Genomic DNA, 17495 nt, shown 5'->3' on the forward strand with positions numbered 1-17495 from the left:
CCGCTGCATATGTTTTTCACCTTCTTTTGCGCCCTGCGTGAATTTACCTATGACCACACGCGCTGTGGGGTTATGCTCCGGTAACCATTGCGTGAAGGCGCTGTGACAAAGTATGGCTTCATGCGCTGTGTATTTTAAAAGTTTGCGCTCTTCAAAGAACTTTAATAGGGGCACCGGTATCCATTCTTTCTCCTGCAGGTGCTTCCCATACCACGCATAGATTATGGGGTGCAGACCCGCTGCTAATTTCCAGGTGGTCAACCGTACAAACCCCGTTGCTGGGGCGTCGTAGTGACCATCCAACGCAACACGAAAGAACTGTGAATCTGGACGTCCGTAACGGTCGTAATATTCCTTACAATCTCCTAGGCCTTTGAAGCTTGCGGGGTAACAATGTTTCATATCCAGCGACACGTATTCGTCTTCATCGTACTCCATGTTCCACAGACCACCGTGACCGTGTTCTACACAAGCTTTAGCTATATCTTTGAACTCCTCCGGTGTGGATTTCTACCCGTTTCTTTTCTTTGCGGCTAAGAAGTCCAAACTGCGACTGCTAAGCACTTCGTCGGAGAAGTCTTCTCCTAAAGTCTCACAGGCGCTTTGAATGCGCAGCTGTTCCACTTCAGGACGATACAAAGTACCATCTTGGGTCATAAATTGACTTCCCTCCGCATCCATTAACCAAATAGAATTCTCGTGCATTAGTTCTGCAAGCGGTGACTCCTTGTAAACGCATGTTTCTTTCTTTTTGGGGAACCTTAACTCCCTCCACGCATGTGCGTTATGCTGGTAAATTACGATAGGCGCACCCCGGCCCCCATACTTGTGCGTCCCGGAGTAGATGAAGCCGTCGGTGATGTCTTTCACGTGTATGCGCCTTTCTAAAGCAACCTCTAACTTCTTGATGTTGTCTATCGTTCCTCCGGCGTTGTAAGTGGCATTTTCCCATTTCCTGATGGCTTCTCTTCTCTTTAAAGTTAACTTACCACCACGAGAGGAATCCTCAAAGAACTCTCTAACCAGCTTTCCTACGCAGTTACCAGGATGACGCATTGGTTTAAGCTTCTTAACGTCCGGCTTCTTGATCTCGTACGCGCCGTATATAACTACGGTAACCGGGTAAGCAACCTCGTAGAACAGCATGTCCACACCTACTAACGCTCCCGGTCTGGTGTCTTTATTCAGCACGAACAAACTTTGCTTACCCGACGCCCGTATTGGATTACGCCCCTTTTCTATTATCCACTCACCGTCTAAATACTTTATAAACGTCAACTCCAGACGGTAATTACCTTCGGGCATCAAATCAATTATCCTTTCTGCTCTTTCCTCGCTCATCGTCTCATCTGTATCTCCCTCCATAAACGTTGTGAAGGCAAAGTCCGCATCCAGGCGATCCAACACCTGAGTTCGCAGTCGGCGCACAGTTTTGTTACGAATGCTTGTGATGGTGTCCATCTATATCTAAGGAATATCTTAACCTTCGTTTGCGATACCTTCGATTCCTAACATAGCAGCAACAAATAACGAGACACGGGTATTTCCCGTGCCGGACCATTCCTCAAACCGCCCGTAAAACCCGTAAATCTTCGACATCCACCGCGAGTCCCCCTTACTGCTGCTCCCTTGTTCCATGTCCAGTCGAAGCCATCTGTCGTATTTTTTCTATAGTTGCATGTTTTCTACTCGAAGTTACAGTCCAGAGGACTTTGTGATATCAGCGCACGAGTGGTAGTTTTACTTTATCATTATCATATTCAACTCTGCACCAGCGGCGGATCTAGGAATTGAATCAAAACCGCCCTTCGGCGAACTCGTGGATACTAGGTGCACTTTTCAGAGATTGGGCTCCCTATGCCCTTATGTTTGTTGACATTCGAAGGATTCAAAGTATTTCGCTCGATTTTATATTTTAAATGCCTAATTTAGCTGGTAAATCGCCCTCATATTTTCCTTTCAGCATCTACTTTGTTTAGTTCATTTTGTTATCTTGGTGAGAAATCGATTGTCTGAACTTCAAGAGTTTACGAGACGACTAAGATTTCTTTAATTTTCTTCACATTTTGACGATTTTATTGAGGTTTTTAAGCATCACTATACAGTTTCTTATAACATGACACCATAGAAACCTTAGCTTGGGCTACCTGTGAGATAATATACCATGCTAGATATTATTCAAGTGAAACGGTTTTTATTTTAAAGTGACAATTCTTTTACAGTTCAGCGGAACCCACCGTAGGAGGGACCCTTATGTACTAATATGTTTACACAATAATTTAATAAGCCTCAATGGCATCTGAGCCCGTATACTTTTGGGCAGCGGCAGCGGCATGAGACATGACATTGAAACCATGCTTTTACATTGCCATGAAACACTTTAACAGTTTGCATTAATTTATATCCCTTGTGATTTACTATCTCTTGTAAAACCTTCTATTAAGTATGGAAACAAGAGAAGTGCATATGTTATTAAATACGATGAAATGTACGTATAACAAAATTCATCGAATCCACAAATTAAGTGCATACGATGATGACTGACAAACACCACTTCCTTGGGCTACAATATCTCCGAAGTCACACTCGACTACTGTAGTAGAAAAATCAGCTGCGTTCTCTTCTGTAATACCGATACCATGGTCAGCTCTTGCGCATGTGTCACCCCCTCCACCAATCATCATCACTGCTCCATCAGCACTCCAATGACACCAAAACCCGATCCTATTATGACTTTGGAGATTGCTGTTGCATCGTGCTTGAGAGAATCCATCAGTAGAGGAGTATTGGCCACCATACGCTACACTACAGCTTCCAAGACATCTGTTATTCGCCCAGACAACACCGTTGCGGAAGTTCCCATAGCTTGCTATCTTTGAACGAAATGTACGGTATCCCAGACAGCTGGATGTGGTTCGTAGTAGAGCAGTGTGAGTTGAATCGCTAGATCGTGTGATCTTGATCTCGCTTCCATTGATAAACCAGAAGGCGGGGGATATCATGTCTTGATTGACAGACGTACTTGTGGTGCTTCCTTGACCTGTCATGACGTCATACCACCAATAGGCATCGTCTCTCATCCAGTTCTTTGTGTCTCTGTTAGAAAAGCGACCGATCAAAGTCCATCCCCCTCCATTAGTTGTCATATCACAGTAGACTTGGAAGGATCGTTGACTGTTTGGTTTTACTGTGTACACGCCGTTTCGTCCTTGGCCTGAACTGCGAATCTCTGCACAATTTCGCCGGAGAGCTGCTCAGAAAATAAACAAAATAAGCCTCACTTTCAATGTAAAATTATATTTCATTTTGATGCAGAACTTTCAATTGAAACTGTTTAGCTCAAAAGTGTTCGTTTTAATGTTTTAAAATCATAGCTCATTCTCAAGAAACTTTTGTTTACAGACAGGTGTATATAGCTGGTTTGGTTTGTCGGAAATCTGAAATCTGTTACCGAGTAACAATAATCTGCAAAATGTAATATATTCACAGACTTTACATATTTTATCCAGAAAACAGTAAACAAAAAACGCAAAACCATAACCAAAAAATTATCAGACCTGGGCATGTGTTTGTGTTACATCTTTGGGTCACTTCTCCCGGACCAGAACAAAGGTTTCCACCGTAAGCTGGTGGTGGGTTGGTGCAAGTACGGGTTCTCCTCCGCGTCCCTCCACCACAGGTCCTGCTGCACGAATACCAAGCTGAATAGCTACTCCATCCACCATTTACTGCAAAAGAATTGAAATGATTTTAACATTTAAAAGGAGTTCATTTGTCTGAAATCTGAGTCCGAGTAGCACGCTGCAAATTGTAATATATTCACAGTCAAACAACGTAATTTCCTTTTAGATTTAACAAATAAAATACATTTACTGTGTTTGCACACGCTAATGCAAACCGAGATGTGGTTGGGAGAATTCGAGAGCAGATAAGTGCAAATACGAGCCGTAGGCGAGCGTTTGCACCTGCTCGAGAATTCTCCCAACCACATCGAGGTTTGCATTAGCCTGTGCAAACACAGTAAACTATTTTATTTGTTTTATAAAATTATTTTCTTCAAAAACAAAAAATAACAAAACACGATCAAATAAAACAGAAGAATTTAGTTCAAAGTTTTGAATACAAACTCTCCTTACATGCTTGTGCATTTGCAATAACCAATCCGATTGCGCGAAAGAAGACCCTTAACCAAACAAATTACGAGTTTGATAAACGACTCCAAGCATGAAATTCAAGTTGAAAATTTCTTATTTCAAAGCAAGAAGCCAAACTTTAGCGACTTTCTCCCTTGAGAGAGAGGCTTTTACAAGCAAATCTTGATAAAATAATAATTCCAAAGCTTAACCAATGGCTTTAGTCATTCTAGACCGAAAAGAAAACACTATTTTGAGAGCTAGAACTCGCTAAATTCAAGCTTGATTTCCGTCGGTGTTGTCGAAAGAGTTCGTCGAAATTCTCCGAGTTCAGGCTGGCAAATCTGGATTTTTTCTTTTTTGTTGAAGGCTCTTCTGGTGGTTTTACTATTTCAGATGCTTCCTCAGGAAAGTCAAAGCCTAAGCTTGGAAAATTAGCTATATTCTTCTAATTTTACTGGAGTTATGACTATTTGTGTACAAGTACAACTTCCAAACAAAACTCAAATTTTCCCACGACACGCCAACCGTGTTTGCACAGGGAAATGCAAACACGGCTCTCGGCCAATCACAGCACGCGTACTATCTGAATTATTTTATAATGGAAAATGAAGCATAACCTTTGAGTAAGAAATGTGATTTTTCGTATTTTAGCCAGAAAAAAAGTTTTTATCTAATTAAAAAATATAGTCAAAATGATAACCAAAATTTCTCAGACCTGGGCATGGGTGTGTGTTACATCTTTGGGTCACTTCTGCCGGACCAGAACAAATGTTTCCACCGTGAGCTGGTGGTGGGTTGGTGCAAGTACGGGTTCTCCTCCGTGTCCCTCCACCACAGATCCTGCTGCACGAAGACCAAGCTGAATAGCTACTCCATCCACCATTTACTGCAAAAGAATTAAAATTATTTTAACTTTTAAACTGAATTTTTTTGTCTTCTTATTATTTCTGATATTCACTTGTTTGTTGTAGGGGGGGGGGGGGGGGGGGGGAGGGGGGAGGGAGTTTTCTGGAAGTATATCTGAAATCTAAGACCGCGTAACAAGTTGCAAATTGTAAAATATATCGCAGCCGAATAACGTAGTTTTCCTTTTAGATTGGGATATAAAACATGACCTTTGAGTTATAATTGTGATTTTTTGCATTTTAGCAAGAAAACAATTTTATTTTTAATCCAAAAAGTCAGAATCACGAGAAAAATGTCTCAGACCTGGGCATGGGTGTGTGTTACATCTTTGGGTCTCTTCTGCCGGACCAGAACATGGGTTTCCATCGTGAGCTGGGGGTGGGTTGGTGCAAGTACGGATTCTCTTCTGTGTCCCTCCACCACAGGTCCTGCTGCACGAATACCAAGGTGAATAGCCACTCCATCCACCATTTACTGAAAAGCATTTAAATAATTCATTATAAATATTAAACCGGATTAATTTGTCTTCTCATTTCTTAAATAATCTAGGTGTCTTACTCTATGTGTTTAGGTGTCTATGTGTCTAGGTGGAAACTCAAATTGCTATTCATCTTCTCGAAAAAAAATTTTCTCTCTCAACTTTAGTCTCTTCGTCACATGATTATGACGTATGATTTAGATAGGAAGCCAAAAAGATAGTAATATGCGTCTAAAGTAACTAACAGAAATATAGCGACAGCATTATTGTGATGTAATCGGCAAGTCAAAAAGAAATGGTCTCACTCCTGCAAGTATAGATCCCTTGCATGTGACGTCAAAGTAGCTCGATCTGGGGGGACAAAACAAAAGAATTCGGTCAATCTCCTGAGAATTGGAACCTATTGTCTTGTCCCCAAATTGAGCATTTGTTTTGTTCACAAAGTGCTGCAAGGGGTATATAATGGGGCAATGGCCGGTGTGTTTGTTATTTATAAACGTTCTTGATCCACTACAATTAGTACACGACCCCAAACACGTGCGCGCTGGTGCTCTTATGGCTGCGCATGCCAAGATATTCACATTATTATAAAACGTCCCCCTAGAGATGTGTCGAGCTACTAGGAAAAAACCGCCTTAGATTGTAAATATCCAATGTCCGTAAAGCCAGTGTATGAAAAATTTACGCATTTTGTGTTTTATCGGGACCTACGAAATGGTACATAATAAATAGGTTTTCTTATTTAACGGGTGTCCTTATTAAACGGGTGCCCATAAAGCAGGTGCCACTTTAATTGAAGTCGTATTGCAAAATATATTTTGTAGCATCATTTACTATTTTATCCTTGGAGTCCTGCCTAGTTTTCAGGCGTAAGTGTAAGTCGAAAGAAATTATGTACTATAAATTAAGAAATCCTTTATTTCAAAATAACTGAAACACAAAGAATATATCCAAGTTGTGTTTTTTTTTTTTTTTTCAGTTTTTTTTCTTTTTCTTTTTTCTTTTTTTTTTCTTTCTCGATCAATTCCCTGCTCAGTTCCCATACACACCCCAAGTAGTCACAAATGATTTAAACGATCTGATACTCATGCAGCAAAATTACTTTCTTTAGTACTTTCTGCATGAGTATCGGATCGTGAAGATTATTTGTGTTTGCATGTATTTTCGCCAACAATTCAGCTGTCAGTGTTCCTTGAAGTAGCACTCACTTTCGGAAGCGCAGCTTTAAAAGACTTCTTCGCTCACGTCAAAGTGAGGTATAAAAAATAGCTCCAAATATCTTCAACTTTGAGCAGATTATCATTTTGCGTTTAGTGTTTTAACTGTAAAAGGAAAGTTAATTTCGACCAAATAAATGGGAAACATTTAGTCATAACCTGGGGCATTCCGTGTTGTAAAACCGGCATTTCATATTTATGGTGACCATCGATTGCATGTCAAACGCGGAAACCGTGAGAGAAAAAAGGGTTTTAAAACTGATAGTAACTGAGAAATTAATATTTCATGTTTTTGGATTTTTGCTTACCATCTTGGCATTTTTCTCCTTTGCATCCTTCTTTGCACTCGCAGTGGTATTCCATCCTGTTCTCGTGTGGTACGCACTTTCCATCGTTAAGGCAAGGATTGTTTTCACATGGTAGGTTCTATCAAACAAATTCCATACCAATAGAATTATGATCAGCAGATTCTCATAGTACCCTAAATGTCAAATCTTTGAATTTTATCCATGTCCAGATACAGGCTATAATCTAAGTTAACCTAAGTCAGGGCACGGTTATCTCACAGATCAAATCCTGAAACAACCTCTGGGCTGATCTAAATCAGGGCATGGCTAACTCACAGATCAAACCCTGAAACAACCTCTGGGCTGATCTAAGTCAGGGCATGGCTAACTCACAGCTGCTAATAAGAAGCTAACATCAGTAACATATTGTAAAGGTGGACAGGCTTTTACTTTTCTCTGTTCAAATTTCACAGGCTTCGAGGCTTACCTCTATGTTCATATGAGTCAAGTTTTCGTCTTGGATCAAGTACTTAGGGCTCGTATTGTTATCAGTCCCTATCAGCTCACAAATGTGACGTTTGTCTATCTCAGCAGTGATCTTAAAATTGATCGAAAGACACCAAGACGTTTCAACGCAAGCGAACACACAATCCATCTTGCTGGACACTTTGGTGGACATCTGTTTGACTTTGGTCATGTTGGCAGGTAAAGACAGAATGTAACCAGGATGGTTATCAAACAGAAATCCTGGATGACGATCATCTTGTGAGATGGTTCCAGTGATGCAGAATAATGCTGAAAGAAGAGCTGCGAGTCTCATGGTCCTTTCCTTTAAGGTATCGGTCACTTCGAACGTCGCACTTGAAGTTAAGTTAAGTCAAGCATCAAGGTTGTGTGGCTTTAGCTAAGTTATACTGCATCATTTATTAAATATTAACGATTATAAAGCCATTATAGCTTTCTTTCTAACAATTACAAAGCCATTATCTTCGATATTAATTAGTATCCTTCTCAATATATCTAATTATTATTGTTATAGACAAAGTGTTAGATTACTGCAAATTGTGTAATGCATATAGTGTTTTTGATTCATTATTAACGATCTCTTAACATGCGATCCTCGATATATAAATTAGTATACACCTCATTTCAAAAAAAAAAAAATTCTGTCCTAGATCTGAAATGAGCGATCTGAAACAAGAAGTAATTTTTCTGGCAAAAATAAGAAAGTTCACATTTCTAACTAAAAGGACATGCTTCATATTCCAATCTAAGAGGAAACTATATTGTTCGGTTGTGAATACAGTAAAAACCCGCGAGTAAGAACCTACATTTTTTAGAGTTAGCCTTAACAAGTTCTTGTTTAAATGGTAGTTAACACAATTTTAGGCTATCTAAGTTCTTAAATAGGTTCTTATTTCTGCGTAAAAACAAATAAAATCCAGCTACAAGACAAACTTTAAATGGGTAATCAGCCTATTTTTCAATCAACCCCACCCCTTATAATGCAGTACAATTAATATCAACCTTCCTTCACTTTACGTTTTTATTACATTAATTTATTTATCTGCACAGCAATGGCAAGCTCCTATTTTTCCAAACAGGATTCTAACCCAGCTCTGCATCACTAAATGATGATTTTTGAAAATAAGAACCTGCTTTTCATTTTCTAGGCTAAATAGGTTCTTGTTTAAAGGGGGTATAAATGACAAATTTGTGGCTAACAGGTTCTTAATTTTCAAGTTCTTACTCGCGGGTTTTTACTGCATATTACATATTGCAGCGTCCTACTGGGTCTCAGATTTCAGATTCCAGATCTTCGAAGGACAACGTTTTATAACTGAATAGGCGTATACCAATCAATACACCTATTTTTTATTAGTATAAACAAAGTTGTAGACTATTCTAAATTCGTGCGTTATGATTGGCTGAGTAACCTACTGATCCATTTCTTATATCAAAGGCAGAGAAAAAGCACCCGCTTTTTAATTGATGAAATTAGAGAATCAGTTAAAATCTGTTTCCTTCAGTGATTAGTTTATGCTAAAACAAATAGACATCTCCAATAAACAAACTTGCGACTGGAGGAAACAGATTTTAATTGATTATCTGATGTCATCAGTTCAAAAAAAAAAAAAAAAAAAAAAAAAAAACGGGTGCTATTTCTCTGCCTTTGGATATAAATCTTTTTGAAGAGCTAAGAATTAACTAAGTAATGTAACCCACTTTGCTGCGCCTCGTAGAAATAATAATATTAATAATAATAATAATAATAATAATAATATATAAACTATAAAGATTAAAGTGATATATGATAAAACTCACTCCTCTCCGCCCAACGACAATTCATTGTGATATTTATACATTTACATTTACATTTACCAGTTAGGTCATTCGCTCAATACTGAGCATTTTAGACCACGCTAAATAATTATTAAAATGATTAAATAATTAACATATTAATAAATAGAATAAATAATAATAAATAGTAATTGTCCAACAAGTTAATAAATATCTGCAACTGCATTCTTAAATGCTGCAAGTGAGGTTGCTAGTGTTGCTTTCTTTGGGAGTTGGTTCCATTCTGAAAGTGTTCTTGGGTAGAATGAGTACTTGTAATAATCCTTTGTGGCCATAGGCTGAGTATACACGTACTCCTTGTTGAAACGGGTAGAATAGGAATGACCAAGTGGCTTAATTCTAACATCATCTTGACAAACCAGCTTATTTCGTACCTTGTAAATCATAGATAGTCGTGAATCAATTACAATTATATTGTATACTTGTAAGAATTGCAAGAAATATCTTTGCTGTATGAATATATAGCCCAAATTAAATATCTAATAACTTACTCTTGATGGATAAATCGTTTAAAAAAGCCTATTCAATTAGCCTACAGGATTTCTTCCTGACTTCAAAGCCCTTATTAAAAAAATAGGAATGGCTTTTACAATGACAATAGTCCCCTTCACAGTTCCCTGCGCCATCTTGAAAGGTAGCCATGCCTTTGCATCGAAGCGAGACGAACGGTGAGCTTGCAATGATAGAGACCTTTTTTTAACACCTTGGACAATTATTCACATGTCTCTATCATTGCAAGCTCACCGTTCGTCTCGCTTCGATGCAAAGGCACGGTTACATTTCAAGATAGCGCAGGGAACTTTGAAGGGGACTATTAGCTCAAAATGACTGAAACTTTTGTTGGTTATAGCGTACTGTAACCAACATAAGATTCACTTTGGCATTTAGAGCTAATTCTCAGATAGATATTTTCTATTTGATAATGATTCAACTTTTTTGACAAGGATCCTAGTTTGACGTCATCATTTTGGGATTTCTATATTGAATATCTTAGCAACGAAAACAGATACTGATCAAAAAGAAAGTAATGGCCATTCTTATTTATTTAATAGGGGCTTCGAAATCAGGAACAGATTCTGTAGGCTTGATATGTAGCTTGCAAATGCCTAATCAAGCTGGTAAAATGAGTAATCGCCCTCATATTTTCTATTCAGTGTCTACTTTGTTTAGTTCATTTTGCTATCTTGGTGAGAAATCGATTGTCTGAACTTCAAGAGTTTACGAGACGACTAAGATTTCTTTAATTTTCTTCACATTTTGACGATTTTATTGAGGTTTTTAAGCATCACTATACAGTTTCTTATAACATGACACCATAGAAACCTTAGCTTGGGCTACCTGTGAGATAATATACCATGCTAGATATTATTCAAGTGAAACGGTTTTTATTTTAAAGTGTGACAATTCTTATACAGTTCAACGGAACCCACCGTAGGAGGGACCCTTATGTACTAATATGTTTACACAATAATTTAATAAGCCTCAATGGCATCTGAGCCCGTATACTTTTGGGCAGCGGCAGCGGCATGAGACATGACATTGAAACCATGCTTTTACATTGTCATGAAACACTTTAACAGTTTGCATTAATTTATATCCCTTGTGATTTACTATCTCTTGTAAAACCTTCTATTAAGTATGGAAACAAGAGAAGTGCATATGTTATTAAATACGATGAAATGTACGTATAACAAAATTCATCGAATCCACAAATTAAGTGCATACGGTGATGACTGACAAACACCACTTTCTTGGGCTACAACAACTCCGAAGTCACACTCAACCTCTGTGGTGACAAAATCAGCTGCGTTCTCTTCTGTAATACCAATACCATGGTCAGCTCGTGCGCATGCGTCACCACCTCCACCAATCATCATCACTGCTCCATCACCGGCGGCCCAATGACACCAAAACCCAATCCTATCACTGCTTTGAATGTTACCACTACATCGTGCTTGAGAGAATCCATCAGTAGAGGAGTATTGACCACCATACGCTACACTACAGCTTCCAAGACATCTGTCCTTTGCCCAGACGACACCGTTGCGGAAGTTCCCATAGCTTGTTATCTTTGAACGAAATGTACGGTATCCCAGACAGTTGGATGTGGTTCGTAGTAGAGCAGTGTGAGTTGAATCGCTAGATCGTGTGATCTTGATCTCGCTGCCTGAAAGTGACCAGAAGGCGGGGGATATCATGTCTTGATTGACAGACGTACTTGTGGTGCTTCCTTGACCTGTCATGACGTCATACCACCAGAAGGCATCGTCTCTCATCCAGTTCTTTGTGTCGCTGTTAGAAAAGCGACCGATCAAAGTCCATCCCCCTCCATTAGTTGTCATATCACAGTAGACTTGGAAGGATCGTTGACTGTTTGGTTTTACAGTGTACACGCCGTTTCCGATTTCGCCTGAACTGCGAATCTCTGCACAATTTCGCGGGACAGCAGCAGCTAAGAAAATAAACAAACTAAGTCTCAATTTCGTTGTAAATTATACTTCGTTTTGATGCGGAAATTTCAATTGAAAATTTTTAAGCTCAAAAGTGTTCTCATTTTTTTAACCCTAAAACTATAGTCTTACGTCCCCCTAGAGACGTGACAAGCTACTAGGAAAACACTTAGATTGTAAATATCCAGTGTCAGTAATGCAAGGTTAACTTTGTATGAAAAATGTATGTATTTTGTGTTCTATCGGGATACGAAATTGTCCACACAAAAAAACAGGTGTTCTCATTAAACGGGTTCTGATTTTATCGGGTCATAAAGCGAGTTCAACTTTAATTGAGGTCGTATTGCAAAATACATTTTGTAGTATTATTGACTTTTTTATCCTTGGAGTCCTGCCTAGTTTTCAGGCGTAAGTGTAAGAAATTATTTATTATGTACTATTTTTGGATCAGTTCTCGGCTCACTTCCATACGCACCCCATGCAAACACAAATAGTCTAAACGATCTGATACTCATGCAGCACAATTACTTTCTTCAATAAAAAATATTTTCGCCGAAAATTCAGTTGTGTTCTTTAAAGTAAAACTCGCTTTCGGAAGCGCAGCTTTAAAAGTGTATATGACAATAACTTTTCGCTCACATCAAAGTAAGGTATTAAAAATAGCTCCGAATATCGTCAACTTTGAGTAGATTATTTTGCGTTTAGTGTTTTCAACCGTAAAACGAAAACACCATGGATCAAAACAAATGGGGAAACATTTAGCCAGAAAAACAACTGGGGCATTGATCCCATGGCATAAAATCGTCATTTCATATCTTTTGCTGCCAACGATAATTTTTCATCGCATGCAGAAACCAAGAAGAGCCGTGAAAAAGTTTTATGAGGTAATATAATAAAAGAGGATTTAATATTTCATGATTTTAAATTTATGCTTACCATCTTGGCATTTTTCTCCTTTGAATCTTTCTTTACACTCACAGTGGTAGTACCTCTCGTTCTCGTGTGGTACGCACTTTCCATCGTTAAGGCAAGGATTTTTTTCACATGGTAGGTTCTATCAAACAAATTCCATACCAATAGAATTATGATCAGCAGATTCTCATAGTACCCTAAATGTCAAATCTTTGAATTTTATCCATGTCCAGATACAGGCTATAATCTAAGTTAACCTAAGTCAGGGCACGGTTATCTCACAGATCAAATCCTGAAACAACCTCTGGGCTGATCTAAATCAGGGCATGGCTAACTCACAGATCAAACCCTGAAACAACCTCTGGGCTGATCTAAGTCAGGGCATGGCTAACTCACAGCTGCTAATAAGAAGCTAACATCAGTAACATATTGTAAAGGTGGACAGGCTTTTACTTTTCTCTGTTCAAATTTCACAGGCTTCGAGGCTTACCTCTATGTTCATATGAGTCAAGTTTTCGTCTTGGATCAAGTACTTAGGGCTCGTATTGTTATCAGTCCCTATCAGCTCACAAATGTGACGTTTGTCTATCTCAGCAGTGATCTTAAAATTGATCGAAAGACACCAAGACGTTTCAACGCAAGCGAACACACAATCCATCTTGCTGGACACTTTGGTGGACATCTGTTTGACTTTGGTCATGTTGGCAGGTAAAGACAGAATGTAACCAGGATGGTTATCAAACAGAAATCCTGGATGACGATCATCTTGTGAGATGGTTCCAGTGATGCAGAATAATGCTGAAAGAAGAGCTGCAAGTCTCATGGTTCTATCCCTTTAGGTATCGGTCACTTCGAATGTCGCACTTGAAGTTATAAAGTCAAGCATCAAGGTTTTGCACTTTCGCTAAGTTATGCTGAATCATTTATTAATTATTAACGATTATAAAGCCAGATTTCAGATTCCAGATCTCTTATGGATAACGTTTTACGGTTGAATAGGTGCAATGCCAATGAATACACTGTTTGATATTAGTATAAACAAAGTAGTAAACTATTCTAAATTCGTGCGTTATGATTGATTGAGTGACCTACTGATCCATTTCTTATACCAAAGGCAGAGAAAAAGCAGCCGTTTAAGTTTTAATTGATGAAATTAGAGAATCAGTTGAAATATTCTGCTGCTAGTTTGTTCATGTTAAAACAATTGGAACTCTCGCCACTCATGATGAGCTGTTGATTAGATAACATAAGTCATTCTGCTGCGCCTCGTTAAAACAATAATGACTTAGTTTTCTTACATAATATAAAATTACAAAATATTTTGAATTTGAAAGAAAAATAAAAGAGTAACATTAAAAATAAAGATAGATATGATATAGTAACAAAACTCTCCCCCCAACGACAATTTATTGTTAGATTTATATTATGTGAATGCAAGAAAAATTATTGCTGAATGGAAGTATATTTAGTCGGGTTGCATTGCCCAATTTAATTCAAATAGCTACAGTACTGCAAGCAATATAACCGTGGAACTTTAGTAATACAAAATCCATTGTTTTCCATTGTTTAATTAGCACTATTTTGTACTATTTATAGTAATTAGTGTTTCACGGATTAATTGTTTGTACTATAATCCCTAACTATTGATGGAAAAATTGTTTAAACTAATTAGTTAATACTCTTAGGCCTAGGGCAAACGTCGAACTTTCCATGCACCGAACTCATTAAATACAATGGATATCAGGTGATAATGAGGCGGCATTCTTTGATGTAATTAAGTTCGGTGCATGGAAAGTTCGACGTTCGCCTTAGGCCTTATAGATTCGCAAGGGCATAGCATAGTTAATTATTAACTATGGGCATTAAGTTTCATAAGAGAAGACACCTCAATATATAACAGGGATACAACACAATCAAATTAATCTTATTCTCAAGAGAATAAGAGCTGTGAGGATACCACAAGTGATCAATGTACAAGAATAGTTAATTGTAGTATTAAGTTTTAGGCTTTAAGTTTCTTAGAGAAAGTTCTTAAGCTCAGCTGTTTTAATGTATCATCAATTGATCAAAACAAGAGAAGTGCATATGATATTAAATACGATGAAATATACAACAACATTCATCGAATCCACAAATTAAGTGCATACGATGATGACTGACAAACACCACTTCCTTGGGCTACAATATCTCCGAAGTCACACTCAACTTCTGTGGTGGCAAAATCAGCTGCGTTCTCTTCTGTAATACCAATACCATGGTCAGCTCTTGCGCATGCGTCACCCCCTCCACCAATCATCATCACTGCTCCATCACCGCCGCCCCAATGACACCAAAACCCGATCCTATTACTGCTTTGGAGATTGCTGTTGCATCTTGCCTGGGAGAATCCATCAGTAGAGGAGTATTGGCCACCATATACTACACTACAGCTTCCAAGACATGTGTTATTCGCCCAGACGACACCGTTGCGGAAGTTCCCATAGCTTGCTATCATTGAACGAAAGTAGTATAGGGGATGGGGGCTTCCAGCGCAACGACCACCGGAGGATTACCCGTCTAAAGTGAATTCCTCGATTCGTACCGCGATTACCCGCATCCCGTGTTTATGTAGTTAAATATGTTAGTCTATATATGGAGTGCGAAGATTGTAAAGAGTTCGCTTATGATTTCTGTGTAAAGTGCTTGAAACCCAAGTTTAAACCCACTAAACCAAATAAGTATATTTGTTGTGGTAAGAAAATGCGAATAGAAGACGACACGTCAGCACAGTGTTACGAGTGTGGTAAGAATATTCGTAATGCCGTACCAAATGCTACCAGAGAGCAATATTACGCCAATGGAGGTCGTAAGAAAACACCTTATAAGAGAATAAAATACTTTAGGGACTGGATGAGTCATATCCAAGGTTATCGACCGGTATATTTAGACAACGAAGTAAAGAAGAAAATCATAGACCATTTAGAAGAGCCAACCCCACAAAGTCTACGGAAGACATTGAAAAAATTAAAGCTAGGGAAATATTACAAAGCTATTCCCTATCTTTTATCTGAAATTACCGGTAAGTCTATTCCCGAGGTTTCTGATATGACAAAAGCCGAGTGGATGTTTTGTCGGCTGGATAAGGATATTCCTTATTACCCTGACGTAATTTACGAAATATTTTACAAAATAGACCCCAACCACCCCCTCTTGGGATGGATTCCAAGACGACTGACGCAATAACATATTACGCGTAATAATTTACCGAATTTATATTACGCGTAATAATTCGCCAAATAAGGTCATACGATGAATTTATATTACGCGTAATATTCGCCAAATAATTCATATTACGCGTAATAATTCGCCAAATAATTCATATTACGCGTAATAATTCGCCAAATAATTCATATTACGCGTAATAATTCGCCAAATAATTCATGTTACGCGTAATAATTCACCAAATAATTTATATTACGCATGATTTCCAGACTGTCGTTCGATATGCAAATGAAATCCTGTCTCGCTTTTTTCAAAGCAGATGTTTACTGAGCAAGCTTTCTTTGAAGCTCTTCTTTTGCCTCCTGGTAGATCTTTTTGCGAGATTCCTCGGAAAGATCTTTTACGACTGTTTTTTTATTCCTTATGTCCGTCTTTGATTTCTCGTACTTTTCCTCTTCGGCCAGAATAAGCGAGAATTCTACGTCGTCTATCTTTCTGTCACGCAAAGCCTTTGAGACAAGATCGGTAATAGTATTTACTTTAGCCCTTGACAGAGCCATTGTCGTGTCATGCTTGGATATTTTGCTTGACAACTGTTTCATAATGCCCGTAGCAACAGCCGAAATAATACCACAGGCTGCCCCAACGCCGGCCAAAGGAACTCCAACAATTATTCCCGGCCCAGTAAGCGAAGTAGCAACGCCGGAGCCCGTTAACACAACGGATATGGATCCTGAAGTTATCGCAATCTTATGTAACGTGCTACGGGCTCTGACGTATTTCTTCCTAACTTTTTCGTAGTGTTTTGCCTGCCCTTCCAAGTAAGCCAGGATTAAATTTGCTTTATTGAGCCTGAAGTTTTCGGCATTCATTTCGTTAGGTTCCGTTATTGGTGCCGTAGTGTGATAATTGGGAACATCTGGGTACAACTGAGGTGCTGATGGTATAACATCCATTATATATACTAATGTACGACGCTTTTGGGAATGATATTGAGGAGCAGCCACATCACGACAACAGGGATTACTGGAATTGGAGGGCCTTCAGGAAGATGTTTCCGCATGCCGACCCTAGTAAGTTCGAAAGAAGACCCGATGGGATTTACTTTAACGGCTCCAGGATGTACAGCAATGAGGATTTGAAACCTACGCCTCAGCTGAAGCATCCTAAGCCTAAACCCGTGCAAGGTTGGTCAAAGGAATTATTGCTTGGTACCAGTACTTATCCGATACCCGCAGTTACGTTTAATGAACATCCAAGCTTGGACCTAACGTTGAACATGCGGATCTCTAACAACCATTCCTTTCCGTTAAAGGTGCGAGATATCTTCAAAAACGTTCCCATTGTTCATACCACCGCTAAGGAATCTCATGAATGGTTAAGTGGTCCTAACATGCATTATTGGCCGCAGCAACTAAACTTTGCGGTTTGGTGTGCCACTAGCGGCTGTGGTGTAAGTGCAAACTTGATGAAGAATTCAATATTTATGTTTCATTTTCACTTCACGGTTAGAAGAATACTGCATGAAATGGGTGTTATTGCGCTGC

At 38.7% G+C, this 17495-nt stretch overlaps 2 protein-coding genes across 2 annotated transcripts; both read right to left on the reverse strand.

The window, feature by feature from the left end:
- Window positions 1–2110: 2110 nt before the first annotated feature.
- Window positions 2111–7158, reverse strand: LOC116292024 (uncharacterized). Its single transcript, XM_031699255.2, has 5 exons — window positions 7046–7158; window positions 5346–5516; window positions 4852–5022; window positions 3558–3728; window positions 2111–3250 (listed from the first exon to the last, which is right to left on the reverse strand). Exons 1-5 carry the CDS (start codon window positions 7098–7100, stop codon window positions 2505–2507), a joined length of 1314 nt encoding a protein of 437 aa, XP_031555115.2. The 5' UTR covers window positions 7101–7158; the 3' UTR covers window positions 2111–2504.
- Window positions 7159–11082: 3924 nt separating this feature from the next.
- On the reverse strand, window positions 11083–11727 carry LOC116292025 (uncharacterized). Its single transcript, XM_031699256.2, has one exon. The coding sequence runs from the start codon at window positions 11725–11727 to the stop codon at window positions 11083–11085; it is 645 nt and encodes a 214-aa protein (XP_031555116.2).
- Window positions 11728–17495: the final 5768 nt, after the last annotated feature.

The sequence above is a fragment of the Actinia tenebrosa genome, unplaced genomic scaffold, assembly GCF_029948245.1.
Source record: "Actinia tenebrosa isolate PJP-AT-01 unplaced genomic scaffold, QUT_ActTen_1.0 PGA_scaffold7__59_contigs__length_16204524, whole genome shotgun sequence".
Classification (NCBI taxonomy): Eukaryota; Metazoa; Cnidaria; class Anthozoa; order Actiniaria; family Actiniidae; genus Actinia; species Actinia tenebrosa.